General features: G+C 44.5%; 1 protein-coding gene and 1 pseudogene across 3 annotated transcripts in view; both read right to left on the bottom strand.

Moving 5' to 3' along the window:
- The window catches only part of LOC137642505 (uncharacterized), a 113,226-nt gene extending 101,300 nt beyond the window's left edge, over positions 1-11,926 (bottom strand). For 2 of the 3 annotated variants that reach the window (XM_068375126.1, XM_068375127.1), the window contains exon 1: positions 11,481-11,926. In XM_068375126.1, coding sequence (XP_068231227.1) covers positions 11,481-11,571 — 91 coding nt within the window. In that variant the 5' untranslated portion in view covers positions 11,572-11,926. The remainder of the gene's footprint in view (positions 1-11,480) is intronic. The other variant, XM_068375125.1, reaches the window with a different exon arrangement.
- LOC137643405 (5S ribosomal RNA) lies at positions 3,440-3,558 on the bottom strand (annotated as a pseudogene).
- Positions 11,927-17,907: the final 5,981 nt, after the last annotated feature.

Here is a 17,907-nt window from a genome sequence, read left to right as displayed (position 1 = left end):
TTAATTGCGAGCGAAGCGAGCCACGGCTGAGCAATGATCAGCGCGTGAATAATTATTGTTAGTTTATCAAGGATACGGCTGAGCAAAGATCAGTTTACATTAAATAGAAAACGGGACTCAGAAGAAAACGGGCCAATGATAGTTTTAGTTAAGTGTTGTTCCTCAAATTTTTTCATGAAAAAACATTTTTTTTCGTTATTTTTCGTTGTGTTTTGCCGTTATTCTCTCTCCGCAATTCGTTATTTTTAAGTACCCAACCTAACATCGATGTTCTCTAAATTACTGTTGGGTGGTGATACTCTGAAAATGATACATTTGCGGAAGTTAATAACATTAGAACACAACAAAACAACAAGAAAACTAACGAAAAAAAATATTTTTTATGAAAAGAACGCTGGGTGGGATTATTACGAAAAATTACCGATATTTTCTTGTGATAGAAGTCATTGTAGAACTGAAGGGAAGAATGGAAAAACTGGCTGTTGTTAAACAATAAACGGGAACTTGCGCATAAACATTTGGGATATCTTAATTGGTTAAAAAATCAAGCTGATGAATATGACAAATTCGAAGATAATTTGTATTTTTCCTAACCATACAAACCTTAGCTATTTACACATTGGGTTTACCTTTTAGCGCAGCTGAAATGGCGAGCCATTAGAATTTAACGAGGGTGTATTACCCCCGCGCTAGTTAGCGGGGGGGTAGGGGAGTGGTAGCTAGCTACCCCTCCCCCCCTCACACACAGATGAATGCTCACTTTCACTTAAGAGGTAGGACTTGTCTTGGGGGACAGGGCTGGCGGGCAAATATGTGTAAATAGCTAAGGTTTGTATGGTTAGGAAAAATACAAATTATCTTCAAATTTTTTATTTGTTCCGTAACCGAAATACAAACCACGCTATTTACATTGGGTGACTTACCCATTAGGTAGGGTGGAAAGTCCCCAGCCATACTGGCTTTGGCTTTACCCGGGGACTCAGAATCCGAGTGAGTCGCACTCGAGAAAAGGAGTCCCTGCACCTCGCAAGGAACCGTGTGGCCTACATAAGCGTGTGTGTGAAGGAAGAAGTGTGACCCGTCCTAGGCAGTTGACCTGGAGTTCCAGAAGGAACTCTGGGTTAGGACGTTCCCAATACCACCTCGTCAGGGTATGGGGGACGCGACAGTATTGACTCAATACTCGGAACACAAGGAAGCATGGTTTACCTGCAGAGGTTCGAGGTCAGCTATGCAGAGACCAGGATGCTGCTTCCCCGTAGAGGGGATGATGAAGAAAGAAATAAGGGCCAGACATACTTCTTTCGTTCATGCAGACTAAAACCTGATAACAATGCCCTCAACCTTCTGCTATCTGTCCAAAAAGGAGCCTGAGGTTAGACCAGCTGTTGTGTAGCCACCACAGAGTGATAGAAAACGTATCGAGACTCCTTTGGGTCACGCCCAGCAGGAAGCGGGCTGCGAAGGTCATTAGACGCTTCCAGACCCCAGCTTGTAGCACCTGCGTCACAGAGTAGTATTACTCGAAGGCGAGGGACGTTGCGATGTATCCAACATCGTGCTGTAGGGCGACGTGACGGGGGAGGGTCTGGAGACAGGTCGAGATGAATGTCCTTGAGTCCGGGCTGAAGAGGTATACTGGTGACTCTCCCCCGTGTCCTCCTTGTGCTCCCAAATCGGCTGCAACTGAGGACAAACTGCAGCTGTTCCCAAAGCTAACCTCTCGATTCCTTTACTGGCAAGAAAGAGAAGGTCTTGGGACATCAGATACAGAATGGAGACTCTAAATCTTGAAGGAATTGGACCGAAGGGCCGGGACCCCCAGAGTCTGAGTCTAGCCAACAACTCAGGAGCGAACCTGAATGTTGCCTTCCCCTCTTCCTTAGAAAGGGCGGAGTCGTACGAGACCAAGAAGATTGCTTACACACTGGCCGTGGCCAGAGTGAGCAGGAGACCCAAGGCGGAATACAATCCGAGGCCTGTCGTAAAGGGTCTTGAGAAGATCTCTTAAAGGACTAAAAGTCCGAGCCATGCTCCAAGTTGGAGGTCTTCCTCCGACTAGGGCAGGGACGATCGTAGCTTCGAATGAGCGAGGAAAGATCCAGCGGGCAGGAAAAAGTTATTCCTTTAAGCCTGAAGGTCAGGGAAAGGCTGAGCGACAGGCTTCATTGCCGAGAGCGGAAAGGAGTTTCCTCCCGCCGAAAGGCAATAAGACCGTTATTGCTGGAGAAGAGGCCTCAAGGGAAGAGGTATATCTCCCACGGCACCAACCACCGAAGACTCTTCACTTTGCCTGGAAGACCCCTGCGGAAGACTATCGCAGATGACGCGACCTCCGTACCGCGACTGTAGCGGGTTGTCACTTCTTGAGGAGGAGGCGTAGTGTCTCCAGGCATGAAGCCGAAGCGACGCCCCGGTTTGGGAGAGATGTCGCAGTGTGGTTATTTGAGTAGTCTGCGCCGTGGGAGAAGCTCTCCCGGGAGTTCCGTCAGGGGAAGCAGAGGGTCCAGAAACCGTTCTGCGCATAGTCCCAGTGGAGCTCTCCCATTGAAAGGTTGACACACAACCTGGTCTTGTTGAGACCCATTGTCCACAGACAAAAAGGAGGGAAGACGCAGGCGTCGAAGTTGTCCCACCATCACCGGAATGCATCTTGCCAGAGTCTCGGGGTCTGAGACTGGGGGGAAGAACAGCGGAAGCTTGAGGTTCCAAGCTGTCGCGATCAGGTCCCCCAGACCAGAACTTGCTGGTTACTCAAGGTCAAAGACCCCCAGGTACACTCTCTCTACGAGGCTCTGCTCGGATAGTCGGAGAGAACATTCCTCTGCCTGGAATGAGAGAGCCGATGGTGGTATTGAGAGAATCTCAATCATCCCGTTATCTCTACTGCAAGATGTGAAGGTGTGAAAATGCGTCCCCTGCTGGTTAGAACACGCCAGAATCATGAAGTCGACGCGCACGGGGCGACTCGGCAGGAGCTGTATGATCTGTAGAGGGGCCAGACTACGGCCCCTAAGCCTGCCTGAATGATGGAGAGGTATCCTTCAGGTCTTGACCATAGGCCTGGACCAGAACATCCCCCCCCCCCCCCCCCTTTCCTTTGACGAGTCCGAGAACAGCATCAAGAATGTGGGGAAAGGACGAGAATATCCACTACCATCAAGAGGTTCCATAGGTCAACACCCATTGCAGGTCTAATAGTTCCGCTGGTCCCATAGGGGCCAGGAAGTCCGGTTAAACGTTGCCTGAAACCACCGGAACTTGGACCGCCCCACATGGAACTTATCCTGAGGCGACCGTTCGGACTATAGACGGGTCAATGAGGAAAGGAGAACTAGGAAACGTTCCAAGGTAGGGCTGAAAGCTCTGCTTGACTGAGAACAGGTACTGCGACTCTCCTCAGTCTTGCCACAGTCAACTGAAAGGAAGGCTCGGAGGATGGCAACAGAATCTGGCGTCCCCAGGTGGTCACCCATCCAAGTACCGACCAGAACCGACGTTGCTTAACCTCGCTGGACGGACGAGAAGCGGGGTTTCCAACGTGGTAAGGCCGTTGACTCAATATCATGGCCAGATACTCCAGATGTTGAGGTAGAAGAAGAGAAGGCTCCAAGCAAAATACCATGAACCCACACTCATGGTAAGCATACGGAAGCTTGTCCCGGCACTGAAGAAGGTCGAACCCGAGCCTACCGGAGTTGACCAGCCCTCGAAAAAGCAGAGGAGGCAGAAGCCTGCCCCTGAGCAGCCATGAGGAAAGCAGGGAGAGTTCTCTGGGGAAAAAAAACTAGCTATGCCACGGCGGGATAGCCACACTGCATCATAAGCAGGAATACTTGCAGTCTAGGCTGAATTAGACGAGCTCCCTGGAAGATGGATGGAATGGAAACTGAAAGTACCCGTCCTTCCGATCCAGGGTTTAAGGAGTCCTGTCGCCTCGTTACCAGTCTGATCGATTCTGCTGTTCTACGCTGGCCGAAGTTTGTTCGACAAACTTGATCAGGGCTGAGAGGTCGACTACGGAACTCCCCTCTCAGATCCTTCCTTACAAGAAAGGATCGACTGAAGAGGCCGGGGGTGAAGTCGTCGATGATCCTATGGAGGACCTTCGCCTAAGGTATGGATAATTCTGCCCAACCGGGCAACTCTTGCCAACACTATGGCTTAGAGGTTCAGAGACATTGAATACGCTGACAGAGACGGTAGGCGCGATATCCTTGGCTGATCACAGAGATTGTGCGGGAATGGGCATCGGGAAGCTGTCATCCGGATGAGTAACCTTAAGCATCCTCCCAGCGAGAAACCTGCAATCCTAGAGTTCGTGAACTCTGCCGCTCCTTTTAGGACTATGCCCCCCCGGGGGAGCCTCCCGTGCCATCTCCTGACAGGAGGAAACTGCAATTGGACACCTTGTCCCAGTTGTCGTAGCCGATAACTTAGGCCGACGTGGTTGAAAGAAAAGGGCGCTGGAGCCCTGCAGAGTCTGGAAGAAAGCGCCTTGGAGGAGTGAGAACGGAAGTCGATTTCCTCCGCACAGCCGCTGTCTAAGTCTCTGTCCTTGGGCACAAACAAACTCTTCTCAAGGATGGAAGGGTGTCTGAGGTTGTCGACCTCCACAGATGAGACACCCGAAGGAAGCCCTCAGTCAGCGCGTCCAGATGGTACAACATCGAGCTTGTTCGCAAGTTAGATACTTAACAACGAACGGCCAAGGTGCCTGAGCCCGAGAGGAGGAAAGTACCCATGATCTTCCTGTAGCTTCCTTGAACCAAACCTCGGGCCGTAACCGAGGAGGGAAAGGACCTGATAAGCCCCCAGAGGAAGGGGTAAGCAGTCACCCATTGGCCGATGGAGAAATCTCGAACGGAAAGCCCCCCGCCAAAAATCCTTCCAGGGAATGACGGGGAAGGGCTAACCCAGGTTCTGGAAAGAGGAGTGTTGCTCAGACATCCCTGAAGTTTCTTCCTATTCTTGCAAGTGCCATGCTCTGCGTTTACGGGGTGAGGCCGTGTTCTGGAAATACGCTCCAGAAGAACTCGCCAGGCTGGCCATGGCCATCGCCCTGGAGCTCGCGCGATGGTAATTCAAAGATTTGCGCGTGGGCGAACGTGGAAGCGCCCATGCGCGGTCACGCAGGAACGCAAACGAAGGTGAGCGAAGGAGCGCAGAAGGAGGGCTAGCGTGGTAGGAAGGGCGAGAGCTGGTGGTCGGCGAGCGATAACCCATAGACGAGCAATGGATACTGCAAGAATTAAGCCGACGTTCGTGCGAAGAAACACAGTAGGTTCAAGCGATGGAACACCGTCGGTTCGCGCGACGGAACACCGTCGGTTCGCGCGACGGAACACCGTCGGTTCGCGCGACGGAACACCGTCGGTTCGCGCGACGGAACACCGTCGGTTCGCGCGACGGAACACCGTCGGTTCGCGCGACGGAACACCGTCGGTTCGCGCGACGGAACACCGTCGGTTCGCGCGACGGTGCGACGGAACACCGTCGGTTCGCGCGACGGAACACCTTCGGTTCGCGCGACGGAACACCGTCGGTTCGCGCGACGGAACACCGTCGGTTCGCGCGACGGAACACCGTCGGTTCGCGCGACGGAACACCGTCGGTTCGCGCGACGGAACACCGTCGGTTCGCGCGACGGAACACCGTCGGTTCGCGCGACGGTGCGACGGAACACCGTCGGTTCGCGCGACGGAACACCTTCGGTTCGCGCGACGGAACACCGTCGGTTCGCGCGACGGAACACCGTCGGTTCGCGCGACGTAACACCGTCGGTTCGCGCGACGGAACACCGTCGGTTCGCGCGACGGAACACCGTCCGTCCGCGCGATGGAATACCGTTGGTTCGCGCGCGGGCGAACATTGGAGAGCATGTGCGCGGACGCGCATGAGCGTAAAAGTGCAGGCACGTGGGCGTGTGGGCGCGCAGGCGAATGATCGCGCAGGCGCGCAGGCAAGCGGTCGCGCAGGCGAACGGTCGCGCGGGCGCGCAGGCGAACGGTCGCGCGGGCGCGCAGGCGAACGGTCGCGCGGGCACGCAGGCGAACGGTCGCGCGGGCGCGCAGGCGAACGGTCGCGCGGGCGCACAGGCGAACTGTCGCGCGGTCGCGCGGGCGCACAGGCGAATGGTCGCGCAGGCGAGCGGTCGCGAGGGTGGGCAGGTGAATGAGTGTGAGTCCAAGGTGGCGAACGCAAGCGTTAGCGCGATGGCGAGGAAACGCGCTGCCGCGTGGGCGAGGAAGACCGCTGGCGATATGGATCAACAGGCGATCGGTGGTGAGCTGGTGAGCGCTAACGCGCAGGTTGGCGATGGTGCGTTGTGGCATGTCGACGCATTGGCGAGCGATGGCGAGCAGCATGCGCAGGTGAGCGATCGAGCGATGGCGAGCAGCATGTGCAGGTGGGCGATCGCGCGATGGCGAGCAGCATGCGCAGGTGGGCGATCGCACGATGGCGAGCAGCATGCGCAGGTGGGCGATTGCGCGATGGCGAGCAGCATCCGCGGGTGGGGGATTGCGCAATGGCGAGCAGCATCCGTAGGTGGGCGATTGCGCGATGGCGAGCAGCATCCGCAGGTGGGCGATCGCTCGATGGCGAGCAGCATGCGCAGGATCGCGCGATGGCGAGCAGCATGCGCAGGAGGGCGATGGCGAGCTAGTAGCTGGCGAACCATGTTCCTTCAGAAGCGTTGGAGAAAGTAGGCACGCCGGCTGTAACACACGCAGGCGATCAGGAGATCGCCGAGAGACAGGTGATCGCTGACGTGTAGAACGCTGTTGAATAGGCGATACTAAAATCGCCTGTGCGCGCTGGCGACCAGGTGAACGCTGGCGACCAGGTGATCACTGGCGAGCTGATGATCGCTGGCGAGCTGATGATCGCTGACGAGGAGAAGGCAACGCGTGGAAGCCTGCGCATAGAAGAAGAGTCTTTGACCCAGACCTGAACCGAAGTTCTAGATCGTGAGGGCGAACGTGGGCGCACAGGTCGCGTAACAGGAACCAACAGGAACAGCAGGGATGATCATCATGAGAGCGCTGACGAACAGGAGAGCGCTGGCGAAAGGAGAGCGCTAGCGATCAGGAAGCGCTGATGAGCAGGAGAGCGCCTGTGCGCTAACACTAAGCAGGAGCAGGAGAGAACACAGCAGAAGGGCGCGCAGGGGAACCCTGACACGCAAGGGAAGAACCCCCGTGGGAGGCAACCCTTTGCCCCGAAGGGAACGTTGTCCGTCGGGAGACAGATGTCCATCGGAAGACCGTTGCCTGTCCGCCGGGAGACTGATGTCCGTTGGAAGACCGTTGTCCGTCGGGAAGACCGTTGCCCATCGGAAGACGAGATCAGACTGCTGTCCATCTGCACCAAGGCGGAAGATCAAGAAGAAAGAGTAGTAGGCTGCAAACGGAGATTCAAAAAGGCGTCTCTTAGCACCCTTACAGGGAGATGAGAGGCCCTTACGACGAAGCGGACGGTGGGCCTTACGGCGAAGGAGGCCAACAGCAACAGCAGCAGAAGAATCCTCCGAAGAGGAGTCTCTATGAGTGTACTCTCTCGCGAACGAAAGAGAAACACTTCGTAGAAGAGACTGGTCAGCCAGTGACCTAAAAGGAGCAATCCTCCGAAGAGGGACTCCTGCAGTTGCCCAGCCCCTTGAGCGAAACTGCAGGTGTGACCACTCAGCACCAAGAGCAGTGTCGCACGAAAAAAAGGCAAGAGAAGAACCCCCCAAAAGGGGAAAAACTCCCTGGACAGGAAAACTTCCCTCGGAAGGAAAGTTACCCGCCCAAGGAGGCAAGCCTCCTGATAGTTCTAAAATGAACTGGAGAGCTGTCCGTCGTCACGGGAGTACTTCCAGTAGAAGGAGACACGCCCCTGATGAAAATCCAAGGGGGGAGGCAGCAACAGCCGAATCCCCAAGCCTCAACAAGACAGCTCACACCGTTGCCATATTACAGAAACGAACTAGATCGGTAACTGTAAAAAAATAAAACAAAAATCATTAGTACACATTCATTCCCCCGGGAGGGCTCCGAAGAGGAATCCCGAGAGAAAGGAAACAAGAATTACACAACAGGCACGTGCCCTCACAACCACTTACACTCACGGAAGGAGAGCTGTAATCAAAACAGAATTATAACAATTATAATTATGAAACTATGTAATTATGTAATTTAAAAATGAATGAACACTAAAGAAAGAACGAAAACCTCGAAGGAATCGTTCTACAAGCTCAAAAATTAACAACTACAATTAGATTCATAAACTAATTGAGACAAACGTACGGCGTAGCAACCCCCCCCCCCTCCGACATGGAAAGGAAGCTACAAGGGCGTAGTAACACGTAGTAAAAGGGTGAACGACCTCAAGAGAGAGAGAGAGAGAAACACCGAAGTCAAACTCGATCGCCACCCATAAATTACGCCGTGGTGGCCTAACTGCCGAGGACTCCACGTAGATATCGTAGACTACACACACAATTCTGAAAAGGAAACTTACTGATTTCTATACTCAAATATATATACAAACATGAAAACATGTTTACATATATATTGAGTAAAAGAAAAGTAAGCGATTAAGTAAAGACAAAACAAACAATGGCTGCCAAGAGAGGACCAAGACAGAGACGTCTGTCACAGTCCGAGCCAAAAGCGAAAGTGAGCATTCATCTGTGTGTGAGGGGGGGAGGGGTAGCTAGCTACCACTCCCCTACCACCCCCCCCGCTAACTAGAGTGGGGGTAATACACCCTCGTTAAATTCTAATGGCTCGCCATTTCAGCTGCGCTAAAAGGTAAACCCAATGTAAATAGCGTGGTTTGTATTTCGGTTACGGAACAAAAATCATTTAAAAAACACAGAAAGCTACCCAAAGCGATTGAAACCAATGCATGTGCAATAACTCACCATCAGTCTCCCATAGGTAAACAATGACTCTAAAATAGAACTCATATCTTGATCGATTGTTACGTACGTTCTTCATAACAAATATCAGTTTCCATAAAAACTTAATTTATCATATACTGACCCAAACAATTTTCAATTGTTGAAAATCAATGAAGGGGAAATTAAATGAAGAGAAACTGGTTTTATTATAGTTACGGACAGAAGAAGGTTTTTACTAAATAAACATGCATTTCCTATGGAAAAATGTCCGTTTTCTTCGAAAATGACACATTTTCATTGCAAATAAAATCTTAATTATCTAAGAAATATTAAACAATAGGGGTTAAGCGTGAGCAGCTCAGCAAGTATCGCTTGCCAATACATATGAGCTTCATGTTTTCCTTTCTCCGCAAGCAAAGCAAGTGCACGTCGGAGCAAAAACCATTAGATTTCTAAAAAATATCCCCGTTCTTAGACGGTTTAACAGGTTTTTGCTTTATTTGCTGTTGAAATGGAGGTAACATTTAATGAATGCACATTATTTACTACAAGAAAAAAAAATTTTCCAGTTCAAAATGTTGTTGCGTCCATAACTATAATTTTACCGAGCAACTAGAAAATTATGAATTCAATTACACTAAGTCTAAGCTGTGAGCATTTTACCAGACCGGTATTATTGTACTGTATTACAGAGTAATGTAACCTAAAGAAAAAACTTTTTTTTTTCTATTGAAAAAAGGTCCGTTCTCTTCGAAAATGACACTCGCTCCTGTCGCAAATGAATAGTTTCAAAAATATATATATATATATATCTATATCCGCCGATAATGGGGGACCCCCAGTGGGAACTAGGGGTTTTGGGTGGGGAAAACATGCTGGGGAAACATTATATAATGGTAAAACAAGGGTTTCTTCTCTATACATTACCTTCTTGGATGTATAATAAACCAATAAAAAATACGCTAATTACCTATATCCCATACTAACGGTATATTTTTCATTTATTTGTTGACATTCTACGGGTCGGTTGTAGTCGCTCTCCTTCGTTCGTTTGTACATAGCAGTTTTCGACCTTCTGCGCATAAACTCCTCCCACCTGCGCATAAACTACCCCTCCACCAATAGGATTACTCATTTTATAACCCTTCCCCATTTTCCCCCTACGTCATTTTACCTGTCACATTCCAGTATTCTACTTCACCCGGTTTATTAAAGTATTTTACTTGATCCAGTAATACTCACGTATGCATATTTCGTTTGACCCAAGGATTACACGTTTTATTATCCAATATCTTATAAAATCACCTCCTTTTCTATTCCCATTAAATATTTATCATACACTCCTTTTTATCTTTCTATATTACTTTTATACATTTCGTTATTACCTTGTCACACCCAGATTTTACATAAATACTTGCTCTGGACAAGTTTCCCATTCTAGTTCATTCATGTTTACTCTCTAGACTCCACAGTTTTTCCATAACCAATCACGAACCCATACATATGGAAAGTTTGCACAGGGGGGCTAATATTTCCCAACCCCCACCTTCCAACAAACCCTTTTCTGTGGAAACCTTTATCCAAGTCAGGTCTTTGTTAGTTCAACTGAGTTCTTTTTACGTATTTTACGATGGAAGTTATAGAAACTTATAACGACTGCAGTATTCCATACTTAAAAGCATTTCGGTGAATCCTTTGATACGTCATCCAATGTTGGCACAGTAATTTTCTTAAATCAAATAACGTAATAGCCCAATGTTTGAGATAGCTAAAACAATGTTTGAGATAGCTAAAACAAAGAAGAAACGGCGATGTGGATATACAGAAGTTAAGACGTCACAGTCACAACACCCCGGTGACCCACAAGTTTCGTCGTCCCGGTCATAAAAGTAAGTCATTAATTTCTTTAATTTTAATGTGTTACTTTTACTAGTTTTTTAGCATGCGCAGCTCAACATTACCGCTTGCCAGTACATACGAGCTTGATAATTTATTTTCTTGCGAGCGAAGCGAGCCAGTGGGGGAACAAGAACCATTATATTTCATGTTGTTAACGTTAACGTAATTATCGTAACATTGCTAATGTTGGCGACATTACTGTTTGCCAGTACTTGTGAGTGAAGTGAGCCCGAATTGAAACAAGAACCATTATATTTAAACATTTTAATAGAAAATATATGTTTTCCTGTAGTAAATAACGTGATTCAACCAGTTTTCACATTCATTTCAACAGCAACAACAACAACCTGTTCGGCTAGGCCTACTTGAAGTTAGTCAAACTGGTTGTTCTGTTTGTTTGCGGTTGAAATGAAGGTCAGATTCGGTTATATCACGTTATTTGCTACAGGAAAACATATTTTCTGTTCGAAATGATAATCTGTAATACAGTAAGACTTTACCACATGAGTGTCTTAACTAATCCTAGTCAAGGAAAATTGGTTATCTTAGATTCTTATCTAAACCAATTGAATTCTGGCAGTTGTTTTTCTGTTCAAGAAAGGCTAGAAAATATAAAAAAAAAAATCAACGATTAGAAAAAAAAATGACAAATTTGCTTCCTAGAATAGGTTACTTATGCCAGCTTACTTACCACGGACTTTATATCCACTTCCAAGATATTCCAGGAATGCCGATGCTTGTAAATTAGAATGCAGTATCACAGGGCAGAGACTTTTAGCCATTGTTGGAAAAACAAATGAATATAAAAAGTGTTAATTACATAGAACAACTCAGGAATAACGAACGACAGATTGGCAGGTGGAAAAGCGAAGTTTAGTTACTTTAAAGTACTGTTCAATTTCAAGAATGTCTTGTCAGATCATATGTTGGGAAAAGGAGTTTGCCTTTTCATCGGCACCTCCTCAGTTTTCTTCTTAATCCCATTTTCTTTTCATTTTTTGTATTTTCTTCTTTTTCACATTTGGAATATATTCTTTTCTATTCCTTCTACTATAAATAAAAAAAACTCCCATTATCTTCTTCCTTTCCTCTTCACGTAGCTGCTGCAATTCCTTTATTTTTTCTTCTCTCCGTTGAAGTCTTGGGTTGACAGTAAAGTAAAGAAATGGGCGGGGTCTTCCATCTCTACTCAGCACACCCAAAGACTATATACTGAAGGAAGATAGGAAGGCTCAGGCTTCTAACACACAAATGAGTGTGCTATGAAAAGATGCCAGATACTCCCATGCGAAACGAATGGCTCTATCTCTTAAGCGAGCAACCAAACATTCGGAGCGGTAATGCTTACGGGTATATAGGATGGAATTCGATTGTTAATTTTGCGACATATTTGTTCATAATTTGCATTACTATGTTAGTATGTTTTACTCATATATTCATGATATTCTTAAATTTTAGGTAACTAAATTGCAAATTATGTTTCTCAGTCTATTTTTTAGAAATTCAATAGCTATGTCTCATATGATTTAGTTAATTTTCTTGCAAATTTAAGTATTGTACAGTATATTACAACCATTTTAAAAATGGTCTATACAATACCACAATCGAATAAATTAAAACATACTGTATATCTGATTTGTTAAACTTGGCCACAAATGCTTATATGTAGGCATACATTTAATTGCAGTTTGTAGGCCACTGTAAGATGGAGAGATATTAGGTGTATAAAAACACAATTGTAATTTATTTTTTATTGAAATGGAAAAGCATGATGCACTCATGTATAGTTTAGTATTATAAACTAATAAATGTATAAATGTACAATCAGAAGGATCAAAATAACACAAAATTGTATCACACACAAAAATAATCAAACGGGGGTTGGAAATAGAAATAAGGTAGCATACAAGCCAACAAAAAATGAAAAACAAGAGATTTACTGTGGATGCCTTGCCTTAATCTTACATCCAATATCAGTGGGGCTTACTCATTAGCAGCACATACTGCATGTATTATACTGTTTGGACTCACCGTTCTTTGTCCTTAGGGAACCTGTGAAATACCAAATGAGGATCGGTTTCTTTTTGTTTATGGCACACAACACACTTGTGTGACTTCTTTACTGTCGGCGCCATTTTTTCGTGAGTCAACTATCAAACGATGTATACCTACAACGCCATCTGAAATCGGAGCAACCAACTATTGTGTTCACTTTGGAGTTGCCAACTAGCGTATTAACATTCTATTTTGAGCCTTCCTATCTTCCTTCAGTATATAGTCTTTGAGCACACCTTACATTATACTCTTCTTCCTTCTATTTTTTTTTTCTATCATTTAATCTTAAACGGTTGGTTGTAGCTCTGCGCATGATAACCGTGTCTGGTTTTTATCATAACATATTTCTTCTCCGATTTGACATTTTTTTTCTTTTGCATATATTTGTAAACTACTTTTTCTATTTCTTCCTTCTATTTTACTATCTACTTCTCTAATCTTGACTTTGGTCTATTCCCTTCCAATATTCCTGGAGGTTCAATTGCTCACCTCCACATTTTTTCATTTATTTCCTAGCCTCTTTCATCCATCTATTACTTTCCTCCTCTTTCATTTCTTCCAAAATTTTCTTCAACATACAATTTTTCCCGTCTTTCATCCCTTTCACAAACCTTAGCCTTCTTCCTGCTATTATTATTATTATTATTATTATTATTATTATTATTATTATTATTACTTGCTAAGCTACAACCCTAGTTGGAAAAGCAGGATACCATAAGCCCGGGGAAAATAGCCCAGTGAGGAAAGGAAACAAGTAAAAATATTTTAAGAACAGTAACATTAAAATAAACATTTCCTATATAGACTATGAAAACGAGGAAGAGAAATTAGATAGAATAGTGTGCCCAAGTGCACCCTCAAGCAAGAGAACTCTAACTCAAGACAGTGGAAGACCATGGTACAGAGGTTATGACACTACCCAAGAGTCGAGAATAATGGCTTGATTTTGGAGTGTCCTTTTCCTAGAGTAGCTGCTTACCATAGTTAACGAGTTTTTTCTTACCTTTAACAAGAGGAAAGTAGCCACTGAACAATTACACTGCAGTAGTTAACCACTTGGTAATCTCAGTGTTGTCAGGTGTATGAGGACAGGGGAGAATCTGTAAAGAATAGGCCAGACTATTCGGTGTATGTGTAGGCAAAGGGAAAGTGAAGCGTAACCAGAGAGAAGGATCCAATGCATTACTGTCTGGCCAGTCAAGGGGTCACATAGCTTTCTCGCGGTAGTATCTCAACGGGTGGCTGGTGCCCTGGCCAACCTACTACCTACTATGCTAGTCTTCATTTCTGACATTCTTATCTCTCCCCCGAAGAGTAGCTACTGCTGTGTATTATGGTGTCCCTAAAATTTTTTAGCTTAGTCTATCTATATACCAAGGCACGTCCCTCAATTTTTGGGAGTAACCAACATCAAACAAATGAAAAAGAGGGAACCTTTCCTCTCTACGCTCCTCCCAGCCTGACGAGGGACTCTACCAAGTTCACCTGGTACTGCTAGGGTACCACAGCCCTCCCTCCCCCATTATCCACCACAGATGAAGCTTTATAAGCCACTTTAATTCCCCACAACTCCTATCCATACATCACAGTTGGTACAATCACTTTCTCATACAGAACTCTCTTTACATTCATGCCCAACCCTCTAGTCTTTACCACTTCCTTCACTGCTCCCCAACACTTTGCATCCTTCATTCACTCTCTGACGTACATCTGCTTCCATTCCACCATTTGCTGCAACAACAGACCACAAGTACTTAAACTGATCTACTTCATCAAGTAACTCTCCATTCAACATGATATTCAACCTCGCACCACCTTCCCTTCTCGTACATCTCATAACCTTACTCTTACCCACATTAACTCTCAACTTCCTTCTCTCACAAACCCTTCCAAATTCTGTCACTAATCGGCCAAGCTTCTCTTCTGAGTCTTGTAACTAGTAATGTATCATCCACAAACAACAACTGATTTACCTCCCATTCATGATCATTCTCGTCTATCAGCTTAGTATCTTTTCTATTTGCTGGAAAATTTTCTGCGATGTTCATTGCTGGCGTTCCATACAATATTCCTGAAAAGGCAAAATTTTTCTAATATGCTTTAATTGCTAATATTTTCTAGCTAGCTTTTTAGCTATAATGATGTGTCAAATTTGTTAAAGTTTCTATTTTCTTCTTTTGTTTTAAACATATACCTTATTCTCTCTATCTCTATTCCTAAGTATTTTATAAGTTACTTTTATACCTTTAAACTGTACTACGGGCTACAGTAGAGTACTAATGTTTTATATAGGTAGGCTACCCTGGGTTGCAGTGTTGCATGAGCCCGCGTCTGGCCACAAGGGCCAATCTTCTAGTTTTTCTTTCATGTTATATCTCAGTATGGGACTCTTATTTTTGTTTATTTCCAATCCCCGGTCCGTATATAGGCTTACTTGCAATAATATTCTTTTTTCGCCTCTTCTATGATTTTATTTTTTGCTATATTAGACAGTCGTCTGCAAAGAGCAATGCCCAGATCTTTATTATTTCGTTTTCAAAGCCGCCTTTCCCTTTTCCATCTAATTCATTAATTATATATGTGATTAATTTGAAATAAGTAGTTGACCCTGTGCACCCCTGCTTTATCCCGATTGTTACGTCAAAAAAAAAAAATATTCATATTCTATATTGATTAATATTCGTTTTTCTTCTTTGTAGATTTCTTCTATTGCATTTGCACTACAGTATATTCTTGAATGATTTTGTTATTTTTCTCCCTCATGTGGCTTTTTAAATTATATTGAAATAACAATTAAGTTTTTCCTTTTGTAAATTTCTTCCGCACATTATTGTAAAACGAATGTAGGCTATGATCTTCAACTCTACTCCCTTTTGTATACCCTGCTTGTGTTTCTTTAATTCTTCGTATTCTTTTCTCTTAGTGGTCTTCTATTTCGTTTTTCATAATAGCCATGAACATTTTATATGATGTAACCCATTTGTAAGGGACGTTAGTCTTAAATCTTTAACTGTGGGTTTCTTTGCGTTTTTTTTTTATTGTTTTTGTTTTTTATGTTTTCCACTTTTCGGGTTTGTTCTTCTCGTGGATCTAATTTGTAAACTTTTGGTAATTATTTCTAAACATTTGCTTTCTTTTATTAAAGTTTTATATATTTCAGGTTCTAGTGCATCGTGTCCTAGTGTCTTAATTTTTAATTTTTCTTAAAATTCTCTTTACTTTTTCCTCAGTTGTGTTGGGAATTTCCACTGGTTATTTTTCTTTTTTATGAGAGCTACCATATCCGTGTGCTTTTTATTTATCTAAGGAATGTCTGGTCCAATGCGCTTTCTTCCTTTTACATTTCCTTCCATTCTTTCAAGTGTTGTAGTCTTTCTTCATTATTCCACACTTCTTTCATTTTGTAAATGCTTTCCGCCCAAAATATATCTATTTGTTTTTCTGCTTCTTTAAACAACTTTTCTCCATTGAAATACTATCGCTAGAGAGTTATCCTTTGACTGACCAGACAGTACTGCATTGGCTCCTCTCTAGTTACGGATCATTTTACTTTGCCTACACATACACCGAATAGTCTATTCTATTCTTCCCGCACTCTCCTCTGACCTCATAAACCTGGCAACACTGATGTTACCAAACAATTCTTCTTCGCTCAAGGGGTTAATTACTGTAATGAAATTGTTCAGTGGACAGTTTCCTCTTGTTAGGTTTGTGGTGGCCGATGTGGTAACGTCCCTGACTGGTGCTCGCCAAACTGGTGTTCGAATCCCGCTCAAACACGGTTAGTTCCTTTGGTCGCTGCAACCTCACCATCCTTGTGAGCTAAGGGTGGGGGGTTTGGGGGAGCCTATAGGTCTGTCATCCTGAGTCATCAGCAGCCATTGCCTGGCCCTCCTTGGTCCTCGCTTGGGTGGAGAGGTGCAGTATTTAACACCTTGGCTGAAGAAGAATTATTTGGTAATCTCAGTGTTGTCAGGTGTATGAAGTCAGGGGAGAATCTGTAATGAATAAGCCAGACTATTCGGTGTCTGTGTGGGCAAAGGGAAAGTAAACCGTAACCAGAGAGAAGGATCCAATATAGTACTGTCTGGCCAGTCAAAGGACTCCATAACTCTCTAGCGGTAGTATCTCAACGGGTGGCTGGTGCCCTGGCCAACCTACTACCTATATATATATATATATATATATATATATATATATATATATATATATATATATATATATATATATATATATATAGTTTGCCTAAGTATATTATACATAGAAAATAATGGCGTCATTTGAAAAATGAAATTATTTATTACCTGGTTCTTTAATATCTTTAGACATTTTCGTCTTTTGAGATTTACTGAGGATTTAGTTAGACCCAACTTGTGAAGGTTTAAATGCTGTTTGCCCCTCCTTGCCTTATTGTTATATGGGACTTGAAGTTGACACTTCTGATTTTATATTCTTATGAAGCCTATAGGCCTAGAATTAAAATGAAGAAGGGACTGTGGAGAAATTTCACAAATCGTAACTTTATGCCCAGATAGACACCTTTCATAAATGACAAGATTTGATGCAAATATTTATTGTTGCTACCAGACATATAGCCATACCCTAGTATGTGTTAAAGACAAGACGACAGAGCCATGTTATTATTATTATTATTATTATTATTATTATTATTATTATTATTATTACTGTTGTTGTTGTTGTTATTCGAGATACGTTGCTATTGTAGAATCTGCCCATTATAGGTGTGGGGGAATATGTCTGACCCGATTATAGCTTTCCCTTCGTAAATTAAAGTTGGATAATATAGGTAGATTTAATTGTATTTCTGGTACCGAAGATAACACACCACTTCGCTTATTCACTTATTCATTTAACATTATTACTTCTTCCTTAATAAACTCCTCAAGAGATTAGACCTATATAGGCAGCGTTGACTGTTACCTAAGCTTTGGCTTGAAATAATTTATTGCAAGTTTCGAACCACGACCCTAACTACCTTTTCTTCATACACAAAACGACATAAGCAAAATCAAGTAATAACTTTGAATTGATAACCCAAATGC

Source organism: Palaemon carinicauda, chromosome 6, assembly GCF_036898095.1.
Source record: "Palaemon carinicauda isolate YSFRI2023 chromosome 6, ASM3689809v2, whole genome shotgun sequence".
NCBI lineage: Eukaryota > Metazoa > Arthropoda > Malacostraca > Decapoda > Palaemonidae > Palaemon > Palaemon carinicauda.
This window is presented reverse-complemented; position numbering and strand designations above follow the sequence as displayed.